Here is a 25,864-nt window from a genome sequence, read left to right on the forward strand (position 1 = left end):
AACATTAGCAAGTAGGAAGCAAGAAGAAGCAGCTGAGAAACAGGCCAAATGGAAAGAATAGGGAGGGTACCTATCTCAGCCAAATAACATTCTTTAGCAAAGAAAGGAAGCCATACATACTGCAGCCTGGAATTCTAAGATAAGATAGCTTTCTTTCATTAAATGAGCAAAACATCAAGAGAAGAGTTAAAGGTACACTCCAAAAGGAAAATAGACTAAAGACAAAGCAAATTTTGAAAAAGAAGGTATTGTACACAGACGTTTGTGTGTCTATATATACGTACAAAAGTACATACAACTTATGAATAAATATGAGACACTCAAAAGAAGTATAATAACAGTATTGAATATGGGTGTTGAAAGTGTTTCCACCCAGAATGACATTTATCAAGGAAATGTATTATGAAAAAAGTGTCTATATCTAAGAAATGGTAAAATATGGTATAAGTATGAATAATTTTGAATACACGGCACCTTCCTTTAATTCTGGAGTGTTCTTCTACAATTCTAGTGTTTTATTTTACATTAATTTTTCAGCAAAACCCATCTCCCACACTTCTAAATACTACTGATGCAGAGAAAAGTGTAAATTGGATTTTCCAGTATTTTCCAGTAAGATACCTTGCAGGAAACAACAAGAAGTGAAATCAATTCCTCGTGTTGCATTAATTTTTACACCGCAAAGCAACAGGAAGGTTCAAATTACTCAATTCTCCTGAAGTCTTCGAACACTTTTAACGAAAGGCATCCTCACCAAAGATGTTAAAAATGGATCAGTTTGATTGCAATCTCTTCAAGATAAACTAGAAAGATTGCACTTGATATTATTTGAGTGGCACCTACAGATGCTCTTTATATTTAATGCTGATGTCTTGCCAAAAGAGACTTCAAAGGAATGTTATCCTACAAAAGTTACAATAAGATTCTTTGCCTAGAAATACCAAATATTTCTCTAGTGTTCTTTTGAGAGATTCAGGAAGTGCTATGATTGAGATTGAGAATTTCATACCACACTGAAGCAATTCCCTTAATTTGAAGTTGCTCTATTCTATGTCAAATGCTATTCATGTTCATCCGATAGGATTTTGCAAGCTTCTTCTAAGGCAGTATTTTTCAAGTTTGGCATGCTGGCTCAGGAATTTTGAGACTTGATGTTAACATATCTTATGATTGCGAAGTTTTAAAAACACTGCTTAAGATAATTATACAAGGTTCATACAACAATTTTCTTTCTATCTTTTCTTTTCCATGGCAGCCAAACATTAGAATGGGCAATATTGAGGTCTCAATTTACCTTGACAAAGGCAATGATTTTTTATCCTCTTTAACTCATTTTCCCCCCAGAATTAAATAATTATTTGGAGAGTTGGTAGGTACCTGGAGAGCATATCCTGGCTCACACTGAAAGGAGACCACATCATTCACCACGTATCTTTCACCAGTTTTCAAGCCATTACTTGGAACAGCAGGTTCTGGGCAACTAGAGAGACCCACAGCTAAAAGGAAGCACAAACAGTTAATCAGTATGTATTTAGCATCTATTCTATCCATTTGTGCATGTATCATTACTCAAACAGGGTATAGCTACTGTAGATACCATGAGTTAAGAAAATTCATCCCACTTTCCCAGTGTTTGAGTTATTTTTCCAGAATATGATTTGATTGTTTCTTAGTATGATTTTATTACTTATTGTACCATATGACTGTCACTGGGTGTTGTGCCTTGTGATTCTTGACGAGTGTATCTTGTCTTTTTATGTACACTGAGAGCATACGCACCAGAGACAAATTCCTTGTGTGTCCAATCACATGGCCAATAAAGAATTCTATTCTATTCTATTCTATTCTATTCTATTCTATTCTATTCTATTCTATTCTATTCTATTCTATTCTATTCTATTCTAAACTGGTTCTTCACATAATGTGTCTGAAGTAGAATAATTTGAACTTGGTCATTTGTTCCTTGAGTAAGGATGCTGGGTTGGTTGGTTTGATGATCCACCAGTTTGTTTTCTTGGCCAATGTGTAGAGTCAAGTCTTAAGTATCATATTCTATCTGTATGATTTCAATACCTTGCCCCTTGGATGAACTTCAACACAAGCCAGCATTATTTGATGTCACTCTGATTTGCCTTACCTAATCTGAGTTTTTTTTCTCCCTGCCAAGCCTTCTTGGAGACCTTTTCTTCAAACCTGATTCATGGAAGACATCATCTGAGTCCCTGACTTGACTTCCAGAGATGCCAAGGACAGATTCAGTGCATTATGGCCCAGCTCTGAAGTCAAGTGAAGACTTTTCAGCAGCATTGGCCCAGAGGATATTCTCAGTGCAGGTATATGAAAAAGCTCCACCTGTTCCTCCATCCCTCTTTTCTGTTGTTTATCTTATATGTATCTTATACGTATCAAAACATAGGATAGGAATAGACTATCAGTCATAGGACAGGAATGGACTAGATCAGAACACAGACTCATTGGATTGGATGGGTCTCCTAGGGCAAGGGCAAGAATTTTCATACTACTCCAGAAAAGGCTATCCAACTTCCCCTTGAAAGCCTCTTGTGATGGAGCTTCCATGACTCCAGGAGGCAGGTTGTTCCATTGCTTAATACTCTCTGATGATCAGGAATTCCTCATTTTGAGTTTGGATCTCTCATTGTAAAGTTTCCACTCCTTAGTTCTTGTCCTTCACCCAGATAAGCCCACATTCTCAGCCCTGTTACACTCTTTCAAGTATTGCTATAATGCCTCAGCTACACTTTCTCTTCCTTAAGGCTAAACATACCTAATTCCATTAACCATTCTTAGTAGGTCGCAAGCCTTTCACCATCTATGTTGGTTTTTTCCTGAACACTTCCAAGTTCCTCAGTATTAATGTTGCCTTGGGATGAACAGAACTGGACACTGTATTCCATGGGTGGTGTGATTAATGTAGCTATTACTTCCTGTGATCCCAATATTCTACCTCTGTTTTGATGCAGCTCAAGGTTGCATTGACTCTTTAGTATGGTATAATGCAGCACATGGTATCTGCAGCATACTAAATCTGCTTAATTTGTATTCTATCAGGACATCCTGATCTTTGTCCAAAGTTGTTGTGTCTTGTCCGCTCTCACCGCAGCCGGGGTCTGCTTATCTGCTCCCGAACACGGAGGAATGTATGCCTCCCGGCCCCAGTTCTGGCTCCATGCCCAGGCAGTCTCTGAGTCAGGCAAAGTCGAACTTATCTTGCTGAAGTCACTTACTGGTCTCCTGCCTGCTCTGAGGACTTTGCTAGGACTTTGGGCAGAGCTGCAGAGGCAAGCCTGATTCGGATTTCCCTGACCCGGCCGTCAGCGGAGGAGTGGGACACGACAAAAGTATTGCTATCGATGGCAATGCTTCTAGCTCCAAACTTGCTTTTTCTTTTTCTATTTTTTTTTTTGGATGAGGACCAACGTTTAGGTTTTTAAGAACACTTTGAACCTTGAACTTCTGAGTCCTTTGGACTAAGGAGCTGAAAAATGGTACTAAACGAATGAATGTAAGTGGTGATATAAAGGATTTTTCACTAAATAGGCTTTCTGACTTTTTTTTAGCACTCAAAAATCTAATGCAGATGAGTTAAGGCAGGAGAAATGAAATAGAATATTTCTGAGTTCCTAAAAACAGCCTCCAGAAAGAGAAGGAAAAGAAAGCTTTTTAAGAGGCACTTTGTTGATATGTCAAGCAAGCCCCAAAGCAAATATATATATGTATAACATCTCTTTTTATAAGCTTCATTTTGTTCTGCTCCTGGAAATGGCCAGTTGAGTAACTAGTCCCTCCATTATCCTTATATTTCTATATGGGAACTAAGCTCTGAAAGTTGATTAATTCCACAGCACTTTGCCCTGGAGAACTCTTAACAGTTTGGTATCAAAATGTTATTGTTATAAAGTGCCAGCTATGCAGGTGCCTTAGCAGCATGAAATTTGTCTTGATATGGGGAATGTATAAAGCTGCTACATTGATTTAGTCTGTTGATCTACCTAACCCATGAATACGGTAACCGTGAACAGCGCAAGGCAAAAATCTCTTCTATTCTGTCTACTGGACAACTCACTAAATTTACTGGAGAGATTTTCTGCATAGAAAAACCATGGAAGGAATGAAGACTTCATATAATGTAACATTTTTAGCAGGATGGGAATGGTTCTCCATCATATTATTTTTCAGAGTTTCAAGTTTTCTTGATTTTTATCAAACAAACCATTCTGAATATACTGTGTTTTCTATCTGGCCTTGACTTTGTTGTTTACCAACCTGTATGTTCATTAAACTATGATCTCTAGTTGATTATTGCACCATAATATTACCTTCCATTGAAGAATTATAGAAGGTAAGAGGTAGAAGGGATCTTGAAGATCATCTCATCCACCCTTAACTTCATTTGATGAATCTACAGCATTCCTGTTACCTTGCCTCTGCTTACACACCTCCAGTGACAGTAAACCCACCATCTCCTGAAGAATCATTATTAATAATAATTTTCCCCCTGATGTTTACCTGAAATCTATTTCTTATGTTTTCTCCTCTTGTCCTATCTTCTGAAACAACTGAACTATTCTGCCTCATCTTTTACATTATGGCAATTCAGATATTGGACAACCTCCTAATATTTTTGTCCTCCTAATATTTTTTTTTTCCCAAGCTAAATCACCTTCAACTGTTTCTTGTAAGGTTTTTCTTTCTTTCCAGGCCTCTTATCATCTTTGTTGAGAAGGGCACCGCTAATTTGTTGATGTTCTTCAAAAATGTGGCCAGAATTGGTTATACTATTTTCAATATACTATAGTTTTTGAACAATGTAGACTAGAGAACAATGACTTCTTTTGGTCTTGACATTATGTTTGTTGCAGCCTAGGGTTGTATTTCCTTTTTCTTTATATTTGTTGGCTCATGTTCAGTTCTTGATCTCCAAAAACATCAAAGTTTTATATGTATTGTTTCCCAGAATGTCTGCCTACACCACCACCCCATCCCATAATCATACCTGTGATTTTTCTTACTCAAATGTAGGACTTTTCATTTAACCTTGATGGTTTCTGCTCAGCTTGTCAATGACCTCCTGAATCTTGATACTGTTCTCTATGGTGTTTATTATCACTGCATCTTTCTGTTGTTATTTTCTAACCCCTCATCCATGGCATATGTTGAATTGCATAAGCCCTAGAATGGTATATTTCACCCCTGTTTGATGGAGAGCCATTGATACACACTTCTGATTGTTTGCTCAGTCAGCTTTTCTCCATCTAGTAGTAGCACAGTGTAGCTGACTTTGTTCTCTTATTTATGAGAATCTCTTAAGAAACTTTATTGAATGTTTTGCAGAAATCAATTAACTGGAAGATGATGGCAGAACTGTGGGCTTAAAAATAAAGCTTTCCTTCAATATGGCAGAATCCCAATTAAAATGCATTAAAATCACTGCTCTATTATTTAGCCCATGATGGAAGCTTCAGGAATTAAATCCTGCACCACTAATTCTACATTTAAATATGTTGTGTCTCCAAATTCAGAATACTTCCCCCATGTAACGCATGTGTACAGTCCCTATGCAAATGAATATATCATACACCCTGATGATCTTCTCTGGTGGAACAAAAAAAGGACACTGCTGTTGTTTTTTCCACTATGGGACTTCCTTCAGAAGCTGGCTGGTGGGGCATAACAAGGACCATCTGTTCTGATGGTTTCAGCCTGAGCTCTGGCTGTGGTGGGAATATAGTTACTTACTTACTTATATATACTTACGGGACTGCCTGCTGCTACCAAGTACCTCTCACCGACCCGTCCGCTCTCACAGAGAGGGACTCTTCAGGGTGCCGTCGGCTAGGCAGTGCCGTCTGGCGACACCCAGGGGAAGGGCCTTCTCTGTGGGGGCTCCCACCCTCTGGAACGAACTCCCTCCAGGACTTCGTCAACTTCCGGACCTCCGAACCTTTCGTCGCGAGCTCAAAACACACCTATTTATTTGCGCGGGGCTGGGTTAGTTTTTAAATTTATTGGTTTTAATGGGGTTCTTAGTATTTATATTGTTTTTTATCAATCTGGCTATTGAATAAGTTTTTTTATGTCTGATTTTAAATTGTATTTATATGTTTGTTTTTAATTTGCCTGTGAACCGCCCTGAGTCCCTAGGGAGATAGGGCGGTATATAAATCTGAAAAATAAAATAAAATAAATAAAATAAATAGTGCATAGACTATATAAAGCAGCTTTGGCCACCAGGGCTGCAGTTTTACTGATTCAACATGTGAAATTGTTGAGGTGCCTGACTCATTGTCACATGGATTCTTTTCTACCTCCTGACCCGAATTCTACATCCTGCCCTGATCATCACTCGATGGGGAGAGATTATGGCATGTGGGATAGAGGATATGGTTTCTTCTCCAATTTCTTCATAAAATTACCTCTGCCAGAAAAGGGCCTTTGGAGAAGGACGATAACTCACAGAATAACAGAGTTGGAAGGGACCTGGAGATCATCTAGTCCATTGGTTCTCAACCTTTATAGTGCTGCGACCCCTTTAATACAATTCCCCACGATGTGGTGACCCCAACCATAAAATTATTTTCGTTTTGAATTTATCGCGCCTGAAGCCGTCTTGGCTAGCAATCTGAAGTGCTTGCGATTGCCTTGAGGACGGAGACATTAAAGCAGAGACTCCTCCCCTATTAAGTTTATTGCACCTGAAGCCAGATTAGGCTAGCGATTGGGAGTGATTGCAGCTGGCTCGAGAGGGAGACATCAGAGCAAAGATTTCTCTCTTTTTTAATTCATCGTGCCTGAAGCCGAATTCGGCTAGCAATTTGAAGAGCCTGCAGCTGGCTTGTGGAGTCAACCATTGGAGCGCGATTCTTCGACTCGCAAGTATACTTCCCATATTTCCGATGGTCTTAGGCGACCCCTGGCAAATCGTCATTCGACCCCCAACGGGGTCCCGACCCACAGGTTGAGAACCACTGATCTAGTCCAACCCTCTGCTTGAACAGGAGACAGTCTACCAGTGATGGCGAATCTTTTAGGCACAGAGTACCCAAACTGGAAGGCATGTGCGCTTGTGCACACCAGAAACCCGTCAACCAGCTGGATGAGCTGGGGCGACAGTGTGTGTGCCCACAGAGCGTGCCTAACCATTACATTAATACAGGGGTGGGCAACTATGGCAACTTTACAACTTGTAGACTGAGCCACTACTCTAATGCTTGCAAAATCTTTTTAAAAGGGGAGGGTTCAGAGGCCAATTCTAAAGAAGATTTAACTCTCCCACCCGCACTTCCTGTCTTCAATTACTCCACAAATCCTTTAGCCTAAGGCCATGAAAAACTAATGCCAATCAGTATAGCTAGTAATGAAAGGATTGGTTTTATGACCAGACAAGATAAATCTTTAAACAGCATCCATAGTTCAATAGCAGAGAAAATGCACGAAACCTTAGATCAATGTCTAGCATCTCTAATTAACTAGCTCTATCTTTTGTGTCCACCTGGTAAATCTCAGAAATAAATCTTGAGGGGATGGAAAAGCATAGTTTGAATTTTAATTCAGGGAAGAAGTATTTGCTAACAGGGAGACAACCATTGCATATAATCATTACACAATAGTGTACGTATTGACAAAAACATTAAGTGATCTTTGAAAAATCAATAACCTTTTTTTTTTTAAAAAAAAGCAAGATTGGCCATTATACACAAGGAAAGATGTTTTATGATCTGTTCCAAGCTCCATAATTTTAAAAATAAGGTTCCTTTAAAGGACTATACGGATCAACAAAAGTACAATTTGCAAACCACAGGAAATAATAGCACTATCATTTGAAAGTTTTCAGACAAACTCAAACAGGTTAGAGAAAAATTGTGAAGAATATTCTTTCTACTCTGGTATATTAAGGAGGGATTAAAGTCCTTGAAAGCCTGTTTTGTAGCCAACAACAAATGGCTACAAAGACACTAATCTTCCATAATGAATGTAGCAATTTTATCCAGATGTTGTTGGCAGCATTATTCTCTCAATCTCAGAAATTCGAACATTACAATGCCCTCCCTTCCAATGCCAGAGAAAATGCCCTCCCTCTATTGAACAGTGTTCAGATGTTGGTAAGAAGTGCAGAAGATTTGGGGTGTGGGTTTTTCTCCTTACAATTTTCTGCTATTTGATCCTGAACACGCTATACCTGGAATCCTGCACCCAGTTCTGAGTATTTCGCTTTTTCTTTTCAGGAATACTGGAGCAGGTCAAGGGAAGGACAGTGAGTATGAACAAGAGATCAGAGCCTAATTTCTACATCGGGGAGTTAAAGAGAATAGGTATATTCACCTTTGGGAAAAGAAACTAAGAAGAAATATGGCACCGTTTTGGAAAAACCTGAAGGGATATACCAGGGATAAAATGCTACTGGTTCGGTCCTGTTTGTCCAAACTGATAGTAAAAAATGCTACTGGTTCGCTGAACCGGTAGTAAAAAAATATTAAAAAACGATCAGCTGAGGGACACGCGATCATCAAAACTTTTTTTTTTTACTTTTTATGCATTTTTTTACTACCGGTTCTCCGGAACTGGTAGTAAACCAGTAGTTTAAAAGTGCTTTAAAAAGTTTTTTAAAAAAAGTTCTGATGATTGTGCACCATAGCTGATTTCCCCCCCTCATTGTTCTACTTACCTTCCCAAGCCTCCTTTTGGCACGTACTGCGCATGTGCGCCCAGTGCACATTTGATGTGAACTGCACATGCATGTGCATAGTGTGTGCCTGGTGCGCAGCACGCATGTACGACCAGCGAACCGGTAGCAAACTGTTTCAGATTTCATCACTGGGATGCACTATAGAAGGCAGCCAAGACATTATTATTATAAAGTCTTGAGCATGAAATAAAATATTTAAATTACAAGATGGCAGATTTCAATACCAATTGCAGATTCAGAAATACCAGTTACCAAGGAAAGTGGTAGACTCTCATTCAATGGATGACTTCAACTTGAAGTTAGAGAGTCATTTATTTGGGACACTGGATTTGGGAAGTTGGATTCCTGTACTAATCTGGGATTTAGGTTTAATGGCCTCCTCCAATAGTAACACTTTGTGGATTAATTTCTAGGTTCTGTAGTTAGTTGGTTTAAATCCAAATTGTTCTAGATCCCACTTCTCTAAGAATTTAGCAGTCACTGATTGCATATCCCATCCCTTTTTTCCAGTTGTTGGATTTATTTAATTTGGGATCCATCAGACGTGGGACACGGCACATTTTCCATTTCCAGAATGACTGCAGCTCAGCACACACAATCTAAACAATCAGCACTGCGCTGAAATGAGCTTACTTTTGTACTCCAGGTGAAATCCAGCAGCAGAGACACTGATGTCAGAGTAGAAGTGCAAATACAGTTGGTTAGAGGTACTGTTGAGCAAGGCAGGGACAGTGGTACCTAATGGGGGGTGGGGGAGAGAGACACACACACAAGAGGAAGAAATCAGTCAGAGCAGAGGGCATATTTTAGAGTGCTAGTAGAGGATCCTGTTCATGCTGACTGGGAAATTCTGGGAGTGAAGTTCAGACATCTTCAGATCGCCCAAGTTGAGATACATTGCTTGAGATCAGGGGTGTCAAACTCACATCATCACGGCGGCGTCACATGACGTGTTGGGACTTTTTTCCACGTCGCTAAACCAGGCGTGGGCATGGCCAGTGCATGATGCATCCGGTCTGCAGGCTGGAGTTTGACAGCCCTGCTCTAGATGAATTTTAAAAGTATGAACAATTCATATAACTGAAAGCTTTGTCAATCCGCGCAAGCAAAAATAACTGGGAAGCAGAAGAAAATACCACCTGGTGAAATCTGACACCAAGTCTCAGGTAGGAGGAGTTCTTTCCCTAGGAGCTAAAAGGCAAATCAGCCCCGAATCCCTAATATGCAGAAAGAGGCCCAGAAGGAACCCTCCCTAATACGATATGTTTGATAGTGCTTTAGTCTGGCAAGAATCCTGTCTATAGGCATAAAGAAACTAGATTCTTCTGCATAGGCTTGAGCAGTAAACCTTTCTGAATTGCAGTTTAATGTATGGCCCTGATCCTTTGTGTCTGAGAGAGGAGGGTAACAATAGAAAACCAGTCTGAGTAACTCACTGTGTCATTCCTGGTTCCTTGCGCCTAATATACCATGTCTTCTTTTATATACCACTTACACTTTTCAGATATGTCACTTGCCTCTTCTTATACCACATTGTAGTCATGCATTTTGCTGGCAGCTTCCCTTACGGAGCAGTATTTGTTATGATTAGTCACCCTTATGTTCCTTGTCTACCTAGCAGTCTCTGTCTTTCTTGTTCACCCATATTGACAAGATGTTGTGTCTTGTCCGCTCTCACCGCAGCCGGGGTCTGCTTATCTGCTCCCGAACACGGAGGAATGTATGCCTCCTGGCCCCAGTTCTGGCTCCATGCCCAGACAAGCTGCAGAGGAGGGGGCACCTCCCGGTCCCAGCCCTGGCTCCATGCCCAAGCAGGCTGCAGAGGAGGGAGCATCCCCTGGCCCCAGCCCTGGCTCCATGCCCAGGCAAACGGAGCAGCTAGACCCCTCCCCCTCCTCCACAGCATGTGAGCCTGAGGAAAGTTTACTTCCAGCAACAGCTGATTGGAGTGACCCTCGCATCAGAAGATTGGATAGGCGGAGGCAACAGAAGGAAGGGAGGGGCAGGCCTTAATGAGTGCTGAGTCATGGAGCCACACCCCATGGCCTATATAAAGGATCTGCTTTCTGGCAGTCTCTGAGTCAGGCAAAGTCGAACTTATCTTGCTGAAGTCACTTACTGGTCTCCTGCCTGCTCTGAGGACTTTGCTAGGACTTTGGGCAGAGCTGCAGAGGCAAGCCTGATTCGGATTTCCCTGACCCGGCCGTCAGCGGAGGAGTGGGACACGACACAAGGCTCTCCTTCATCTTGCAGGAATTTTCTTTTATTCAGTGCTTCACAGTTTCTTGTAAGCCAAGCAAGGAATTAGATAGATGCAAAGGAATACTAGGAACAGCATGACACTGGTGTTTATACTCTGCCACTGCACACAGATGACTAGCATGGCTATAATGAGACAAACAGCACCCCACCATATCCAATATTTGTGGCTGGTTGTCTGAAGCTAAATTACACTAAGGCTATATATTCTCCCTCCCTCCCTCTCTCTTCCTATCTCACAATAATCTCATCCAACAATTTAGACATGTTATGGATCATGTGGCATGAAGACAAATATCTAATTAAATTGTGTGAAAATATTGACACATTAATACAATTTCCATTTTGTCACCTGAAGATTTTATGACTTTGTGAATTTTGGGAAATGACAGCGAGTGGGAGGCAGGAGCATCCAGTTTGTCCATCCCAGACTTCCCTTGATCCCTGTCTTCTTTCAAGTTGATTAAAGAACTGATTTTAGATGCTCAACTAAAGAACAGCAGTGGCAGTGCAAAGTCTGGTTTTCTGCCATTACCCTGCTTGGTTGAACACAAATGATCAGGAATATGCATTAAGCTGCAATTCAGAATAGCAATAGCAAGAGCATTTAGATTTATATACCGCTTCCTAGTGCTTTTACAGCCCTCTCTAAGCAGTTTACAGAGTCAGTATATTGCCCCCAAAAGTCTGGGTCCTCATTTTACCCACCTCGGAAGGATGGAAGGCTGAGTCAACCTTGAGCCGGTGAGATTTGATCTGCTGAACTGCAGCTAGCAGTCTGAATCTGAATCAGTGCCAGATAGAGGTCAATGGAATTCAAAAGGGGCTGGAGTTCAACCATTTGTGGCAATGTAAGGACTCTAAGCTGATGACATGTTTAATTCTGCCTCCAGCTCTGCCTGCTCTTCTCCTACAGCTCTGGATAGTGGTTTCTTTCTCTTGAGAAAACCACTTTTCAAGCCACCTCTGGTTTCAACCCTAAATACCCTGACCTCAATATTGATTGATTTGATTTGACTTACGTGGCTGCCCATCTCACTTATGTGACTCTGGGCAGCTTAAAATAATTATTTATTGAACACAAATACCTGATAGGTAAGTAATCAAAGCCCTTTCTATGGTACCGTCAGATCTTACCTGAGAAGCTGCCCAACATGGTGGCTGTATTGTCCCCTCCATCAAAAACTTCTAGGGAGTCCCAGTTCTGTTCTGTGACAAAACTGATCACTTGAATCTGGGAACAGAGAAAAGGCCAGAGGAGAAAAAAAAGTTAATGATGATAGTAACAATTACTATTAATTGGTGGTGGTGAGACCCCTCCTCAAGAAGCCTTCCCTGGACCCGGCTGTTTTAGGTAATTATCGTCCGGTCTCCAACCTTCGCTTCGTGGCGAAGGTTGTAGAGAGTATGGTGGCATATCAGTTTCCCTCACACCTGGAGGAAACTGTCTATCTAGACCCGTTCCAGTCCGGTTTCCGGCCCGGTTACAGCACTGAGACGGCTTTGGTCGCGTTGGTGGATGATCTCTGGAGGGCCAGGGATAGGGGTTGTTCCTCTGCCCTGGTCCTATTAGACCTCTCAGTGGCTTTCGATACCATCGACCATGGTATCCTGCTGCGCCGGTTGGGGGGATTGGGAGTGGGAGGCACCGTTTATCGGTGGTTCTCCTCCTATCTCTCCGATCGGTCGCAGACGGTGTTGACAGGGGGGCAGAGGTCGGCTCCGAGGTGCCTCACTTGTGGGGTGCCGCAGGGGTCGATCCTCTCGCCCCTCCTGTTCAACATCTATATGAAGCCGCTGGGTGAGATCATCAGTGGCTTCGGTGTGAGGTACCAGCTGTACGCTGATGACACCCAGCTGTACTTTTCCACATCGGGCCACCCCAACGAAGCTATCGAAGTGCTGTCCCGGTGTTTGGAGGCCGTACGGGTCTGGATGGGGAGAAACAGGCTCAAGCTCAATCCCTCCAAGACAGAGTGGCTGTGGATGCCGGCATCCCGGTACAGTCAGCTGAGTCCACGGCTGACTGTCGGGGGCGAGTCACCGGCCCCGATGGAGAGGGTGCGCAACTTGGGCGTCCTCCTGGATGAACGGCTGTCTTTTGAAGATCATTTGACGGCCGTCTCCAGGAGAGCTTTTTACCAGGTTCGCCTGGTGCGCCAGTTGCGCCCCTTTCCAGACCGGGATGCCCTATGCACGGTCACTCACGCCCTCGTGACGTCTCGCCTGGATTACTGCAATGCTCTCTACATGGGGCTCCCCTTGAAGGGCATCCGGAGACTGCAGTTAGTTCAGAATGCGGCTGCGCGGGTTATAGAGGGAGCCCCTCGTGGCTCCCGTATGACACCTATCCTGCGCAGACTGCACTGGCTACCTGTGGCCTTCCAGGTGCGCTTCAAGGTCTTGGTAACCACCTTTAAAGTGCTCCATGGCATAGGGCGGGGTTACTTACGGGACCGTCTACTGCTACCGAATACCTCTCACCGGCCCGTGCGCTCTCACAGAGATGGACTCCTCAGGGTGCCGTCAGCTAGGCAGTGTTGTCTGGCGACGCCCCGGGGAAGGGCCTTCTCTGTGGGGGCCCCCACCCTCTGGAACGAACTCCCCCCAGGACTCCGTCAACTTCCGGACCTCCGAACCTTCCGTCGCGAGCTTAAAACACACCTATTCATTTGCGCAGGACTGGACTAGTTTTTAAATTTTATAGGGGTTTTAAATTGGTTTTAATATTTATACTATTTTTAATAATTTGGCTTTTAGAATAAGTTTTTTAATGGTTTTCTTAATTTGTATATATATGTTTTTTACTTGCCTGTGAACCGCCCTGAGTCCTTCGGGAGATAGGGCGGTATACAAATACGAATAATAAATAAATAAATAAATAAATATTACTACCGATGGTAGTACCATTCAGAATTAAAGGTTACCAGTACTAACGGTACCATTCAATATGTAATCAGTAAACCAAATGTAATTTAATTTTTTATGATAGATTCACAAACTTTGTATAACCAATTCTTTTCACACTTAATTTATCAGTGTAGAAATCTTTATAGTAAAGGGCTTTGAAATACATTGAAGAACATTTTGAGGCCTTTGATGCAGTTTTAATTAACAGGGGGTTCCAAGTTTCATTATTAACCCCATGGCAACTGAGATCCTGCCCTTGGATGCATCTGAAATCTCCCTGCCATCACATATGGCTTAAGTCTGGTGGATAAGGTCCTCAGAATTATAATGCAGAGGCTAACCAATCTCTCACAGCACAACCCAAATCTATGAAATCTGTCAGTTATGCTAGCTGGGAAATGTTTTCCCCAGAGGAACCTGGTTAGGGAATTCTGTTTTAGACAGGCCAGTCTAAGAGGTGAAATCCTTAATCCATGATAGACACTTTCTTCTTGCAATGGGGATTTTTTAGTAAAAGGGCATGGAACATAAAACATTTTCCACTTAATTATGATATCTGCCCTTTAGTCAGGATGGCATTTGGGAGAAATTTATCCCATGGAAATGCAAACTTTGTTTTTCACTGGAGGCAATAGAAAAAAAAAGTGGTGTGTTTGGCAGGGTGGCCATAAATAACTGTTTCTGACATTTTCAGTTGTTTTCCTCCTTAATTTGTCCTAAAGCCATTTTGTGAAAACTTTAAATCAAAACATAAACGAAACACAAAAGCCTTTAGAGTTCATCTCAACAAAATGCTAATAACCCCCACAGAGGCTTTACAAATTGCTCTGGCATCTACATAATTATCCAACTTGTTTGATAATATATTAATGGGTTTATATAGCTAAGGTTTTTTTTTTTTAAGGAAGATTAAAAACTAATATAAAGTAAGAAAAAGAAAAAAAGAAAGAAAAAAGAAGGGCAAGAGTGGAAAAAAGAGAAATAGAAAAGAAATAATTATCCAACTTGTAATGATTTCTGTATAATAGAACATAAATGTTGATTTTATTCTCCTTTTCATTCCTCACTTCTTTTTCAGAAGGGGAGAACAGAGGGGGGATTCTAAAATTGCAGTTCTAAAATAAAGTGCAAGATTTTAGGAACTGCAATATATATTTACTACCAGGGAGAATTGCTGCTTGGGAAATGAATAATACATACAAAAAGCCCTAGCAAGTGAACTCCTTGGTTAGATACAGCCTATAGTCCACTTCCAAGAATGCTTTCATTCTTACCAGCTCACCTGATTTGCCAAGGTTAACCTGGAATGCAAAACAGAAATCGATGGAAGTCTAATACAATTCAAATGTTATATGCTCAATTGGCCATCATTAAAACACTCTGGTTATGTTTACAGCAACACAGAGTTACAAGCAGCCAACTACACCTTAGTCATGCATACTAAACTGTCAACTCAGCTCAGGTGTTTGCAGAATCTCTGCACAGTTCTATGGAGATCCTAGCACAGAGATCCTAGCACATCCTAGCATAGCTGGCTGGAGAATTCTGGGAATGGAAGTCCACAAGTTATAAAGCTGCCAAGTTTGAAGACGTCTGTCTAGCACATGAACCAGGATCATGATTCATACACTTTGCATGTCGGTTATGTAAGGACCTACTTCATCCCTATACAAACAGATGAAACATCTTTCTTCAAGACTCGGTTACAGACAACACCTATTTAACCAGGTCAGTGACAATGCTAGCAGTTACAAAGCCAGCTAAATATTAACTTCAGATTGTTTCTTTTTTTCCTGGTTTAAGGTCTTGTATGAATCCAGACTGCTTAATTCAATTTAGTTTAATATGGAAAGGTAGAAATTCAGTAAATAAGGTGTTGTAAGAATGCAGCTTTGATTGTGCATACCAGCGCAAGATTTTGTTGAATTTTCCAGAAAGCTTTCATGAAGTCATGGCCATCTTCAGGGAGACATGTCATGCCATAATGTCATCATGCTAATGATGCTAATGACATAATTTGCTTCAGTTGCATCTCATTTCTGCGATGACATAATGACATGCATGGCATTGTTTCAAAGTTAGAATATGGAGAGAGAAGGAAACAGTATATTTTCTCAAGAAGAGTGGGAAAAACTACATTTTTCTGAAATACATTTCTTCTTGTTAATATCATTATTTTAGCTTCAGTTCATAAGATCTATTAGCTTCCAAAGAAATCCTAATTTAGATACTACATTCCAAGGAAATAGAGCAAAAAAATGTATTAATAGCAGGTTGGTTCTCCCAGTAGCTCCTTCTCCACCTCCACTGAAATTAACAAATGAATGGAATAAATTATCGCCTTGATATCACAAGTGTCAAATGTTTTGCAATATATTTAGCGGTTCTGCTAAAACAATCTTCCTTTTTCTCTTTCATTCTATGCTGTGAGAAATACCAATAATAAGGCATACAAGTCTCAAAAAATCCAGGGCAAAACTAAGTAAAATTAAAAAACGGATCTGCTAATCAATTTTGACACTCGCAAAAGGTTACGCCTTGTGAATGTGGAAGCTGCAAAACAGTCCTATTATGATGCTAATTGCTTCCTTTTCTTTTGCTAGGCTACTGAAGCAGAGCAGCTTAAAATATATGTTGCGAAGAATTGCAATTGGTATCCTGGAGTTGGATCAGACCAAATTGTTCCTACTAAAGTCCAAGAATTTTAGCAAACTTTTCACAGGTTTTAAAGGGCCAGGTCCAGTAGTGAAATCCATTTTTTTTTTACTACAGGTTTTGTAGGTGTGGCTTGGTGGGCGTGGCTTGGTGGACATGGCAGAGGAAGGATATTGCAAAATCTCCATTCCCACCTCACTCTGGGGGAGAGAGACTGCAAAATCCTCTTTCAGTCCCCACTCCTGGGGGAAGGATATTGCAAAATCTCCATTCCCACCCCACTCTGAGACCAGCCAGAGGTGGCATTTGCCGGTTCTCCGAACTGCTATTGGTTCTCCAGAACCTGTCAAAACCTGCTGGTTTTCACCCCTGGGCAGTTTCCTCTCTTTATATAGAGCTACATACATTTCATTTGAAGAAGTTTTATGTCGTAGAAAATGCTAGAAGTACTACTGTCTTTGAACTACATAGTCCTTACCTAGGAAAGAGTTAATAAAAGGGGTTATTATATATCCCAGTTTTTTCTCCATAACAACTTTTCCCAACCTGAAGGTTTCCAGATGATGGTTTTTTACTGTCCTAATTACCTAGTCAATTATGTATGTGGAGTCCTAAAGGACACCAAGCAGGGAAACTTCTGCTATCAGATCATTTCTTTCAGAGATGAAAGTGTTTGTGGCTTTTATCTCAGACAAACCTTTCTGAAGGTTCTGTGTTTTTCTTCAGGCATCGACTTTCATGTTTAGCAATCCTGGATGTCCACTAGCATTATTGCTCATAGTTAAATAAAATAGCTCGAAGACAATATACTGCATTCTTCCACCCAAAAAATGATGAAAGGTAAGGGGTAGAAATGGCTTTGAAGATCATCAAGCCCAACCTTCTCCCCAGGGTAGAAATCTATAGTCCTTGACTTATGACCATAATCGGAACCAGAATGTCTGTTGCTAAGCAAAGCAATTGTTAAGTGAGTCATGGCCAATTTTATAACAGTTTTAACCAAGCTTTTTAAGCAAATCACTGCAGTTGTTAATTGAATCATGCAGTCATTAAGCGAATTTGGACTCCTCTATTGACTGTGCTTGTCAGAAACTGGCTGGGAAGGTCACAAATGGTGACCACACAAACCCATGAGGCTTCAACTATTGTAAATACCTGAAGTGCCCAAATTTTGATCACATGACTGTGGGGATGCTGTAAGTACAGGGGCTAGTCAAAAGTCACTTTTTGCAGTACTGTTGTAACTTGAAACAGTCGCTAAATGAATGGTTGTAAGTCAAGGATAACCCGTATATCATTCCCAACATACGATCCTGCAATCCTGCATGACTCCTCCAGCCAGCCGGTCTGTTTTTGAGCAATTGTTAGCCTTAGAAAAGTTTTAGATGTCCAATCAAAACCTAGTTCCTTGTAATTGAACTTATTGTTTCTTCTCTTGTTTTCTGGGACAACTCTGAACAATTCTGCCCTGTCTTTGAAGTAACTACTATGTTTTTCCACAATTTTTTGTTCTTCAGGTTAAATGCATGTTCAAGATATTTAACAATTCCTCATAAGTTTTTATTCTAAGGACCTTATGGTCTTGGTAGCTCTTCTGGACATACTCCATCTGGCCAGTGCCTTTCTAAAATATGATGAAAATTCTAGGTGTGATCTGACCAATGCAGAAAAAAGAGGATCAGATTCAAGTGAATTTCATCTCGACTAATACATCTTGGAATCGACCCCAGAACTTTTTACATTGTGCTGTACAACATGGTCCACCTTCCCAATACTTATGCCTTTACTCTTTTCCCCTATCCAAACATAGAATTTGGTATTCATTTTAGTTTTAATTCAATGTTCTTTCTGTCCAGTGTTTCAGATGATAAAGATTCTCCTGAATCTTTGTCCTGTCCTGTCCCGTCCCACCCTGTCCCATCCTTCCATACCTGATAATCTGATAATCATACTTTCACATTCTTCACCTAAGACATAAATCTTTTAGATCAGGGGTCTCCAACCTTGGCAACTTTAAGACTTGTAGACTTCAACTCCCAGAATTTTGCTGGCTGAGGAATTCTGGGAGTTGAAGTCCACAAGTCTTAAAGTTGCCAAGGTTGGAGACCCCTGTTTTAGATGGCACAGAACTTGTAATAAACCAGCTCAGTGCATAACCATGTGCATGCAACTGTCAGATAAGATGTTTAAACACATGCCCTGTTGGGAGCATGGAGTCAGATCCATCTGGGAGAGGTCATGGAAGATATGGAACACTGAGCTGTTCTTGATTGGGCAACTTCAAATCCTTCAGGACAAGGAGCTGAACATTATCTAGTGACATGTCTGGTTAGTTCAGGAAGAGAGGCAGCAAGGTAGGTACTTCTGTTAACCAAGAGTTCCTCCAATTCTCCCTATTACCTGAGTACAGCAATGCTCGTCAGTGCTTTTAAAATTGGCAGACTGCTGAACAGACTGCCTGGTCAGAGAGAAAGAATTTGCTCTTTGCTTTTCCATCTTCAAACCTGAGCTAACCAGACCATCAAAAGAAGAATCCTGATATCAGATTTTGCATCTGATGAAGTGAGCTGTGCAGCTCATGCCCTTTAACAAAATTTCTATTAGCCTGAAAAGATGCTATCAGATCCTTTCCTACTTTCTGGCTGCAATAGACATAGCCCTCCGCCCACAATGTCTTCTGTGAGATAAATAGTCTCCTTGACACTTGACACATCAGTGCTTTCATACAGAATTAAATCCTGGACAGTAGTTTTACTAATAACTAGTCTAGCAGGAAAATACAAAGCAGATTAAAAAACCAACATCTTGACTTCTTGGTTAGGCTACAAGCTGAAAGAAAGAGAGACAGTCTTTGTTAAAGTCATTTCTTCCCAATCCCAGCTGGCTTGTCAACCTAGCCATTCTTTGTAGCCATGCTTTAGAACAGTGGTTCTCAACCTGTGGGGTTGCCACCCCGTTGGGGGTCGAATGACGATTTGCCAGGGGTCGCCTAAGACCATCGGAAATATGGGAAGTATACTTGCGAGTCAAAGAATCGCGCTCCAATGGTTGACTTCATAAGCCAGCTGCAGGCTCTTCAAATCACTAGCCGAATTCGGCTTCAGGCGCGATGAATTAAAAAAGAGAGAAATCTTTGCTCTGATGTTTCCCTCTCAAGCCAGCTGCAATCACTCCCAATCGCTAGCCTAATCTGGCTTCAGGCGCAATAAATTTAATAGGGGAGGAGTCTCCGCTTTAATGCCTCCGTCCTCAAGGTAATCACAAGCAGTTCAGATCGCTAGCCAATACGGCTTCAGGCGTGATAAATTCAAAATGAAAATAATTTTACGGTTGGGGTCGCCACATCATGGGGAATTGTATTAAAGGGGTCGCAGCACTATAAAGGTTGAGAACCACTGCTTTAGAAGAAGAAGAAGAAGAATAGAATTTATTGGCCATTTATTTACCTGTATTCCAGCTCCTTCAGGGACAGTTATTTTCCACACACAGTTGAGGCTGTTCAAGTAGGGCTCAGGGAATCCAGGGGACAAAATGGTGCCTTTTCGCTCCGTTAAGTTTCCACCACAAGGCACTGAAATAGACAAGAAAGTCTGTGTTACGTCAACAGTCCTTGAGACTGAAATCATTCTACTCATCAATGGCAATTAGGTACCTATTTCTAATCCCCAGAATTATTGTCCAATTATTCTCTCAAATGCCTAGCCTCCACCCTAAAACCTAAGAGCAGGTTTTGATTTTTGCTGCACAAGTTGCCATGTATTCAAAAAAGCCAAAAGACAACCAGTTAACATCCACTCATCTCTGCATCTTTTGCACACACAAATAATCACTGTTCTTTGGACTAACAATTGCTGCTTCATGTCATGATCCTCCTTCTGCAGGTAACCCAAGAACCATAACCTGCCTTTCCACATTGCCCGGTGAAGAAGACAACCTTCCACATCAATACTGCTTTTGCTATAGTGACACTTCCTTGTTTGGAGATAAAAGCCAGGTAGCACCAGTTAAGACCAACAAAGATGCTTCCAGACATTCAGATTTTTGGCTGCTGTAGACTAACATGACTCTCCTTCTATATCATTTGGATGTAATAGGGAAGGGGAGGTAGGGCATGTTATGTGTCCCGTTGATTAGGGATGTACATCTAATGGAACAAAAGAGCTTTCTTGGTGGCAGCACCTTCTTTATTCCCCCAAGGTATAGTTGCTATACCTATTGCTTTGTCAAAAACATGGTTTTGCCGATGGGCCTGGGTACTACAAATGGCTGATCTGATTGTATTGTTGTTGCCATGGTGGTGTTTTTAATGGCTTTTTTTTATTATGTGATGGATTTTTTAAAGCCATCCAGAGTCATCTGAGTGTAGCTTGGGCAACTATATTAATTTGTTTAATAAATAAGTAACTTTAGGGAGGATGTGTATCCTGAGGAAAATCCTGCAGCAAAGAGCATGTTCAGACTCTGGGATGTGCACCAATTCCTCATGAATCCTTGCTGGATGACTTTGAATGCAATCTAAAAAAGGAGAACATGCTGAACGAACATTCCCCATTCCTTTCCTGCAGCATCTACAGATGATTTGCACCTGCTAGAGAGCCTCAGCCGTTTCCCGCAGCAACACTGAGTCATGCCTTCCGTTTTCCCTGACACAATTCTCTCTGGAAAGGAAACCGTACCCAAGATAAAAGATGCAGATTATCTGAAATGAAATGAGTTCTACCCCATTCATAATTTATTTGGCAACAGGTTTCAGCAAAATGCATTTTAGTTTCTGCTAACCTTGAGGAGGGGGAAGAAAAGATGCAGGACCCTGAACTCACAAGAAATGTTTCTCCACCAACCCCAAGATATCTAAGCTATCAGGAGAGTTCATCTAAATCCTTCCGAGGAAATCTCTGCAGTCACAGAGGTTAGAAACTTGCTTTTATATGTGCACAATAATTGCCAGTATTGCCAGAAAAGTTAATTTTGTAAATACCCAATAACCTTGTACATATCCATATTAGAAGTTATTGGAACTAGTACAGCAATCATCTGGAGAACATATGTGATTATAATATATTCATGATGGAGGCATTTAGAATGGATTTCTACTGTTCCAAATGGAGTTGGGAAATCTCAGATTGCTAAACAAAGAACAGCTCGATCCTTCTTTGCCTTCATCTTTGCCGTAAAGTAGTGTTTCTCAACTTCAGCAACCTAGAGAAGTGTACACTTCAACTCCCAGAATTCCATAGACAGCCAGATCCAAACCTGCTCAACTTTTTTCAAGGTCAGCCAAAGTTTTTTAGTTTCTCCCATAGGTTGGACCATTGCTCTAAAGCAATGTTTCTCACCTTGGCAACTTTAAGGTCTGTGGATTTTAACTCCCAGAATTCTGGGAGTCAAAGCCCATGCATCTTAAGACTGCTGAGGTTGAGAAATACTGTTTTAAAGTCTGTTATAAAAAAAGAAAATGAGCATGCCAGAATGACCAGAAGTGAATGCCACTTAGTTCTGTCCTTGGCAGATACATACCAAGACAAGTAGGCACCGAAGAGTTCCACTGGGCAAGAGTTCCAGGCATCGTCAAGCATTCAATGCTGTGGGATCCCTTGAGGGCATAGCCAGCATTACACTCAAATTGGATCACAGCCCCCACCGAGAAATCACTTCCAATCCGTCTCCCATAACGGGGCTCTGGCACGGAGCTACACTGCGTGGCACTGGTTCGTGGAACCGCTTCAAAAGACAGAGAAAGGAGAACATTATGGAGCAGGATAGGTACCGAACCCAATGGAAAGTTTTTTCATTGAACTTGGCTTTCAAGCTCTTAAAATAAACCTAATGTAAGAGATCCAGGGTGAAACATACAGTATACTTCAAAAGTGTCCTTGTGTTATAACAGAATGCAGCTGCGCGGGTGATAGAGGGAACTTCGCGTAGCTCCCATGTAACACCGTTCCTGCGCAGATTGCACTGGCTACCTGTGGCCTTTCGGGTGCACTTTAATGTTTTGATTATGACCTTTAAAGCGCTCCATGGCTTAGGGCCTGGGTACTTACGGGACCGCCTGCTGTTACCTCATGCCTCCCACCGACCCATACACTCTCACAGAGAGGGACTTCTCAGGGTGCCGTCCGCCAAGCAATGTCGGCTGGCGGCCCCCAGGGGAAGGTCCTTCTCTGTGGGGGCACCCACACTCTGGAACGAACTTCCCCCGGGTTTACGTCAAATACCTGACCTTCGGACCTTTCGCCGCGAACTGAAGACACATCTTTTCATTCACGCAGGGCTGGCTTAAATTTTAAATTCTATTGATTTTATAATTTTTATTACTAATTTTAAATGGGGTTTTAGTTTTCTATACATTTTAAATTTTTAGGCTAATTATAATAAGATTTTTAATTTTGCATTTTATACTGTATATTGTCTTGTCTGTTTTTATTTGCCTGTACACCGCCCTGAGTCCTTCGGGAGAAGGGCGGTATAAAAATCAAATAAATAAATAAAATAAAATAAATAAATAACCTGCGTTTATCATTATTTCCAGGCCTGGTAATAAAACACGACCTTTTCTTCATCCTCCAGCAAAGCTCCCAGAGGCAAAATGCAGGGAGCATCGTATGATAAATAGCACGAGTTATTAGAAAAACTAATATCAATATCCAAGAGATTAAGTCCTTATTTCTCCTGATTTTTTTTCTGATTTTTTTCAGGAGGATCAGTCCATTCCCAAAGTAAACACCAGCTGAACCTTTTGCAGCTGAAATTTAGTGCTGAATCCAGAGTGACACTATGGAGAACATAGATGTAACTAAGAGTCCTGTGCTTATTTATGTTTTAAATTAAGAACATCATAGACTTGGTAAGCAGATGCTTTTGTACAGGAGCTAAAAGTTAGAAGTCAGCTAGAACATCAACTGCAATGAAAATAGTATCTGAAATAATTCCTTCCCAGGACCAGATTTTATTGAATTCTTTCTTTGCCTATCTTATTTCCAGACTGCTATTCATCAATTTCACTGCTCACTTATGGCACAGAAACAGATAGTAGATAATGATTGATTTTGCCATAAAAAAAACCCCATGAGGTAGATATGAGGTCGTGAGCTTAAAACACACCTATTTATTCAAGCGGGACTGGCATAATAGTGTTGAATTTTAAATTTGGGGTTTATTAATATTTTAAAATTTTAAAATCTAAATTTTTAATTTATCAGCCTTTATAATCTGCTATGTTTTAAATGTTGTTTTAATTGTATATATTTTGTTTTATCGTTGGCTGTACACCGCCCTGAGTCCTTCGGGAGAAGGGCGGTATAAAAATTTAATAAATAATAATAATAATAATAAAGGGTGGGGTGCTGAGACTTTGAGCTATGGAAAGGATAGATGGACAAGAAATCCCTGGGCCCCTTTAGGTAGGCATTGTTTGTCCAGAGAAAATATTCAGAGTTCAAAGTCAGCATTTTGGTTGTTCTGACCTCAGAATGAAATTCCTATTTTGAAAGTTTACCCCAAGTTCAGGATAAAACAGCACATTTTATGTTGTTTTAAGTGATATGGTTCCCAGATTTGACTTTTTTGGGAAAAAGAAAGAGTTGTAGTAGTCAATAAGGTTTCAGAAATAGGTTTTAGTTTAATACTGTTGCTGCAGAATGTGTGAGAGAGAGAAAGAGAGAGAGACGGGGGGGGGCTTTAGTCAAGCACATCTTTATTATTTGAATTAGTTCTTTATGTGTAGAGAGACATGTTAGAAATCAAAGGTAGATTCATTTGGAATCAACTACCGCTGGTCTAGGCAACTTCCATCATATAAAAATCGAATAAAATAAATAAATAAATAAATATAAAATTCCCTATAGTTAGTAAATATTGTGGATTTTCTTGCAAGTAAAATTATGGTTGGGGTGCATTTTTGATCCCTTGTCAAGAAGAAGGCATTTTGTGAGCTTCTCACGCATTGTAGAATGGGGTCTTCTGTGCTACCCAATTAATCAGAGGAAGATTACAGGATGTGATGTAAAAGAAAGGTATCACTTTGGTCAGGGTGGCCATAACACAGGATTAATCGGATCTGGCAATAGTTATCTAATGATGCACCTAATGAAAGAGACTTTGTGGACAGGTGACACAGTGACACATATGTGCTCAAGTGTAGAGGTGGTCTTATGGCGCATTTATGAGGTGTTTTTCCCTTCCTTTCGAATCAATAATCTAAGAAGTGTGTCTTTGCTGCTGCTTTATTATTTATAAGTGGTTTTCAAGTAAATCCATTGCTGTTACTTCTTGGCTGGACTCGGTTCCTGGCTGTTTGCAGAGACAGTGATGCACAACCTGTTTTTAGCTTCAGTGGTTTGCTATGCAGTTACTTTTAAAAAAAACAAACCAAAAATTCAAAAATCATTCCTTGGCCAATATTTCTGTGGACTGGAAGATAGGTTGAGTTCAGCACATTTGTGACTCTAAGACAAAAGCAGAGGAAAGCAAAGACAATTGCAGCTGTTCTTTCTGGATCTGAAGCATTCTGTGTTATCTTCCAGTCCACTTAAGAGATTTACAATTACATTTAAGAGATTTAAGAGATTTACACTTACAGTCCACTTCAGAGATTTCCGAGATCATATTCAAGCGATACTGTCTTATTCCAAATTCAAAAACAAAGGGATTTTTTGTTTGTTCTTCAACCAAAATTGGGACCACAATTTCCCTTGCTAAGCAAAGCAGTTGCTAAGTGAATCACACTTAATTTTATAGCCTTTTTTGTCAGGATGGTTAAGCAAATCTCTACAGTTGTTAAGTGAATCCTGGAGTCATTAAGTGAATCTGGATTCCTCCCATTGACTTTGCTTGTTGGAAGCTAGTTGGGAAAGTCGCAGATGGCAATCATGTGATCCCAGGACACTGCAACCACCCTAAATACATACCAGTTGCCAGGTGCCCAAATTTTGATCACAGGATATGGTCTGAAATGGTCATCAGTGTGAGAACCGATCATAAGTCGCTTTTTTCAGTGCTGTTGTAACCTTGCACGCTACCTAAAGGAATAGTTGTAAGTCAAGGAGTATCTGTATGCTCAAGCCAAAGAGATACATTTCCTGTGCATTGTAAAGACTTGAAGACCAGTTGGATGAAATACGAGATGAATCGGATGTGAGTTTAAGAAAGTCAGGCAAAAGAAGTAGGAAACGCCTGTTTGCGTTGTAATTTTTTTTTATAGAGAGGCAATCAGCAAGAACTGTAGGGGTGGGGGCTTGCAATTACATTTAGGAGGGAAGAAGGAAACTCTCATCTGACTTCTTCAATGTCTAGTTAAATCATTAAAAATTGCTATCAAAATATGTTCTCCAAAAC

The 25,864-nt window shown here is 40.8% G+C and overlaps 1 protein-coding gene across 1 annotated transcript in view; it reads right to left on the reverse strand.

The window, feature by feature from the left end:
- Positions 1 to 25,864, reverse strand: part of CSMD2 (CUB and Sushi multiple domains 2) — a 795,888-nt gene that overhangs the window by 116,290 nt on the left and 653,734 nt on the right. Inside the window, exons 34-38 of the mRNA XM_058195470.1 lie at positions 22,046 to 22,249; positions 19,975 to 20,099; positions 12,101 to 12,197; positions 9,338 to 9,442; positions 1,378 to 1,496 (exon numbers count right to left, since the gene is read on the reverse strand). Coding sequence (XP_058051453.1) covers positions 1,378 to 1,496; positions 9,338 to 9,442; positions 12,101 to 12,197; positions 19,975 to 20,099; positions 22,046 to 22,249 — 650 coding nt within the window. The remainder of the gene's footprint in view (positions 1 to 1,377; positions 1,497 to 9,337; positions 9,443 to 12,100; positions 12,198 to 19,974; positions 20,100 to 22,045; positions 22,250 to 25,864) is intronic.

The sequence above is a fragment of the Ahaetulla prasina genome, chromosome 10 (genome assembly GCF_028640845.1).
Source record: "Ahaetulla prasina isolate Xishuangbanna chromosome 10, ASM2864084v1, whole genome shotgun sequence".
Lineage (NCBI taxonomy): Eukaryota > Metazoa > Chordata > Lepidosauria > Squamata > Colubridae > Ahaetulla > Ahaetulla prasina.